The sequence below is a fragment of the Eupeodes corollae genome, chromosome 3 (genome assembly GCF_945859685.1).
Source record: "Eupeodes corollae chromosome 3, idEupCoro1.1, whole genome shotgun sequence".
In the NCBI taxonomy this organism is placed as follows: domain Eukaryota; kingdom Metazoa; phylum Arthropoda; class Insecta; order Diptera; family Syrphidae; genus Eupeodes; species Eupeodes corollae.
In genome coordinates this window covers 4,551,137-4,555,821 of record NC_079149.1, presented here as the reverse complement: position 1 = coordinate 4,555,821, position 4,685 = coordinate 4,551,137, and the positions used below count along the sequence as shown (strand labels likewise).

The 4,685-nt window shown below is 33.4% G+C and overlaps 1 protein-coding gene across 1 annotated transcript; it reads right to left on the bottom strand.

The window, feature by feature from the left end:
• Window positions 1–594: 594 nt before the first annotated feature.
• Window positions 595–2,397, bottom strand: LOC129950189 (uncharacterized). The gene is made up of 5 exons (XM_056062037.1): window positions 2,152–2,397; window positions 1,825–2,089; window positions 1,625–1,767; window positions 1,375–1,552; window positions 595–1,316 (listed from the first exon to the last, which is right to left on the bottom strand). Exons 1-5 carry the CDS (start codon window positions 2,229–2,231, stop codon window positions 702–704), a joined length of 1,281 nt encoding a protein of 426 aa, XP_055918012.1. The 5' UTR covers window positions 2,232–2,397; the 3' UTR covers window positions 595–701.
• Between the last annotated feature and the right edge of the window lie 2,288 nt (window positions 2,398–4,685).

Genomic DNA, 4,685 nt, shown 5'->3' with positions numbered 1-4,685 from the left:
GCACTTACATGTGTCCTTTTTGCGTTGTTTATCGTATATCTAAATGCAGTTAAGTGATTGCACAATTTTTGTTTAATGAAATATTTAGGGAATAATATACTTATTTATAAAATAACCAAATAATAAACGTAAAATCAACTTTTACTACGAAAAAAACACCAAAAGTATGTTTAGGAATAAAAACCGAATATTAATTAAACTCTTTAAACATTATTTTTTATTAATTTTTTCTAAAAAATTATTAAACATTATTAATCCAAAAAAATCCGTAGCATTTCTCCAATTCCAATGTTTTACTGAATACGAGATCAAAAGCGAAAAAACTGTTCCAGGCAAAGACGTTCTTCGAAGCTTATTATGTTCTTTTTTAGAAAGTTTTTAATCTTTTGCACAATGCCAAACACCACAGTATTCTTGTATCTTTTCAATTTGCATTACATGGTTGCCTGGTGGAAATGCGTGAGTTGTACCTAGTTCTACTTGATTTCTTTAAGAATGAAGGTTAATATCGGTAAAAACCCTTTGTGTCTGCTTCTCAAGTCCATAATGCAATTAACAATAATGCCATAACAAACAAAAGATAACAACAACATCGTTATACATAAAAATAAGTATTTATTCTCTTATAAGACTTAAACTTTTAATTCATTTAACTCAGGAATTAATAAATATAAACAAAACGAGGGTTAAAATTAAGGTCCTTAGTCAATAAGTTTCTTCAAAACTTGTTTCCTCTTTAATTCACCAATTTTTTGAAGATGTGCCTTGCCATCGATTGGCTTTTCTTTGATTTGAACTAGTTTATCTTCGTAGTACTTGACCAGCAATGGATCCTCTTCTGTATCGAAGAAATCCTCATTCTCCAGGCAAATATTTTGCAACACACAACAAGCGGTAAAGACTTTTTTGATTTTGTACGAACTTAATAAATGCATATTGGTGAGCTGTGGGAAACGTTGTGTGAGCAGTTCCAAGGAATCCGAAACCACATTCATTGTTTTTGCGTGTTTTCGATTGTATCGGATGTGTTCACCGGAGGACGGTCTGTCAATTGGAGTCAGTAGCCACTCTCTGACGAAGTAATCGTTCGTGGCCAGGGTGTGATATTTTCCCTGGCAGATATTCTTTAGCTTTTGGTTCATTTGAGACTTCTCTAGAACCTCAGTGGAATGAATGTCGATTGTGGAATCAACGAAAACGTCTAAGAAACGTCCCTTGGAATCGCAAAATACTTGTGCAACAAACGAATCCTTGTCGGCCTTTGCTTTTATTTTAGTACTGACCAAACAGGCGATGACATCTGGAAACCCAGCAATCTGTAGAAAGAAGAAACGTTGGATTAGTCGGAACTTTTGGAAACATAAACTCATTTACTTGTTGGAAACTTTCAGCAGAAGCTCTCAACTCTGAGGGAGTCTCTGGGAACCGAATAAAATCTCGGGCATAGCTGTTCAAAAACTGCAGAACCGTATCAACAACGCATACAGATTTGTAAAGTGGCACATTGAACATCTCCGAGAGCTCAAGGTAGGAACATTTTCTTCCAACGAACCTATGAAACAGAAAAAGTTATGATTATACTTTTCCTTTACTCTCAGAGACTGAGAGCTGAACTTAAACTCACCAGAGAAACATCCAAATGTAATGTTTTGCTGGAATCCTGGTTTGGTCGGTTAGCTTGAAAATGTTTTTGTACTCTGGGCTGGATTTGAAACGAACGAATAGTTGATTTGCTGTGTTCCGTGATATGCGGAAAGCGTCTTTAAACTAAAGAAAGAATTAAATATAAGTTTGTACTTCTAACAAGACGCCAGAGGCTCTTACCTGGGATTCTGAGAATTTTGAAACAAAAGAATTGACAAAGTCTGGACGTATTGTGAACGTGTTTGAATTGATGTTGTCTTGTGTTCCTGCAAATTCATCATTGCTGTCTTGTTCTATCTTGATTTGAGTGCTTTGGAAACTCTTCTTTTGGCTAGGTTCATATTCATCACTCGACGAGGAATCAGGGTGAGTTAAGGAGCGAGTAAGTTCATATTTCCGTTTAATTGTTTCCTTAATGTTTCTGCTCCTCTTCTTCTCCTTTTCCCTAGATTCACAGTTGATTTATTTATGTTTTTATTTGAATGAAAACTAAGAAAATAAACTCACTCTTCGAGGTGTAGATATGCAGCATAAGCAACAGTTACCAAAGCCAAGGCAACTTTCAGCTTATGGAGTCTTCCGCTCATGTTTGTATTGTAATAAAAAGAATGTCTTTTAATTAAAGGACTTTATTTGTTATTCCAACATTAAGTTTATTGAAATAATTGCAAAATAAACGAACATGAAGCATAATAATTTTATTTGTTTTTGTTTAGCTTGGTTTTGTTTATAAATACAAGAAGTCGACCTTTTTGCCGTCTACATCTGTATTCTGTTTGAGTCGACCATTTCTTATCGAATGTTTCATTCCGTTACGTTAAATGTGACATTTGTTGTGAGGTGAATTAACTGTGGTGAAAGCATTGTGAAAGAGTTCAGAAATTTGATTAAATTTAAGGACAGGCGTACATCATGCACTTTTTGTGTATTAAAAATTAAAATGAAAAATAAAGAAGCGTAAGTGTTGTTAGAGTAGGCCCTGTGGGAGAATTAAAGGAGTTATTATAAATAATTCATGGAATTGTTTTTACTGTACAAATATTGAATACAAATTGATTGTTTTGCTCTGTTTATAACATTTCTGAAAACTATACAAAATAGTAAATAAGCAAACTTCACATAATGAGAACTATTTTACAAAAAAATTAAATTTCACTATAAAAAAAATAGAAAATCAAAAGATAAAAATAAAAACAAGAATAATTATAATAATAATTGAGATTTGTATACGTAAGGGGGTTACCTTCTTCAACTTTGAATGTTTTTTTAAGTTTGAGTTTTAAAGAGAAACTAATTAACTTAAAATGAAATTTAATAAAAATTCCGAAATATAGAGGGACTTCAAACAAAGTTGTGTTTGAAGAGTTCCTTTTATCGCAATTAAAACAGCAAAAAATTTAAATTCTAGTACGATTTTGAGAGCATTATTTACCAAGGACCTAAGCACTTTTGAGCGTTGCTGTTATTTTTTTCGAAGATAAAAGATACAAAATCGCAATGATATTTAAAGTTAAGGTGGACCATACATTTGGATCTTTGGCTATAACGTTTTTGTCCAGCTTAAAATAATTAAGCTCTTAGTTAGAGTAAAATGACAGAAAATGAGCCTAGGTAGACGAAGTTCTTGACTACCTCAAAGGTACGTCTGTCGATAGTGACGTTTTGACCAAGACGTCAGTCTTGTAGGTCCTTTCTTGACGACAGCATTTACTTTGTTTTGCTCTCTTTAACCGTTAAACACATTTTTACGGCCTCAGCCTCAGTACTCACAAAAGCCCCATTGACATCACACTGAGTTCTTCCCATTTTGTAATTTCATCAGCATGTGCTAGTAATTGGACAGACTTTTGAAAAATAGTGCCACTAGTGTTGACGTGTGAGCTCTACACTATTCTTTCAACTACGATATTAAAAAATCGCATGGCAGCGCATCACCTTGTCTAAAACATTTTTTTAAATCGAAAGGTTCTGTTAAGCTGTTTCCCACCTTTATGGAGCAGCGTCAATTCTTCTTGGTCATCCTGCACAAACGGATGAGTTTGGCAGGAAATGTCAAAACTAGACATGGCTCTATACAGCTCGTCCCTGTAGATGCTGTCATATGCGGCCTTGAAATCGATGAAAAGATGGTGGGTGTCAAAAGAGACATTACAAATTTGTTGTCTTTTATTATTGTATGAGATAAATTTGTTAGATGTCGAGCTGAGCACGAAATAGGACTAGTTGAATTAGAAATGAAAATTAAACACTAATCGATTGGAAAACACACAAAGAATTTTTTTTGAGAAAACAAAATGTAGTTGCAGATTTATTTTTCTCTAAAAATGTATGTTTTTATTTTCCGGGCGGAAATTAATTTTTCTAAACAGCTGATACTTTTATGTTCCAAAGTGAAACGAATCGTTCCACTGATTTGTGTTCCCATTTCACACAATTCCAATGACAGATTTCTGTCAGTAAACATTTTTCGGTGGCTTTCAATGAGGAAAAATGTTTCAATGACAGACATTTTTAATGATAGCTATAAACGAGCTGTCAAAAAATTCCAATGTTTGCTTTCAATGATGAAAACCAATGATAGCTATAACTGGCGCCTAAATACACCACACATAAATATTTTGAAAAAGTTTTTTTCTTCAAATCTATCTAAGATAAGGCGACTTTCAGGAAATGTTAGGGACGTATAAATGAAGCCCTCACCAAAATTGAACTTCGTCAGAATGTTCCTGAACTGAAAATCTGATTTTCTTGAAATAAATTAAATAAATAAATTTGTTTTAATTTTTAAAAATTAATAACTAACTTAATGACGGACAAAAATGTATAACCAAAATTTTACTTCATTTTAATTCTATTGAAGTTAAAAAAGAGATTATTTTAAACGCCAGAATTGTTTTCTGGTTCAAATTGGAAAAAGAACAAGATTTCTTAAGAAAATACGCTAGAAAGGCTCCAGTATGGAAAGTATTGGAATCCACGCTAGAAGGACAGCGCCAGTAGAGATATACCGGGGATCAGGTAGTCCGCACAAGTTTTACACG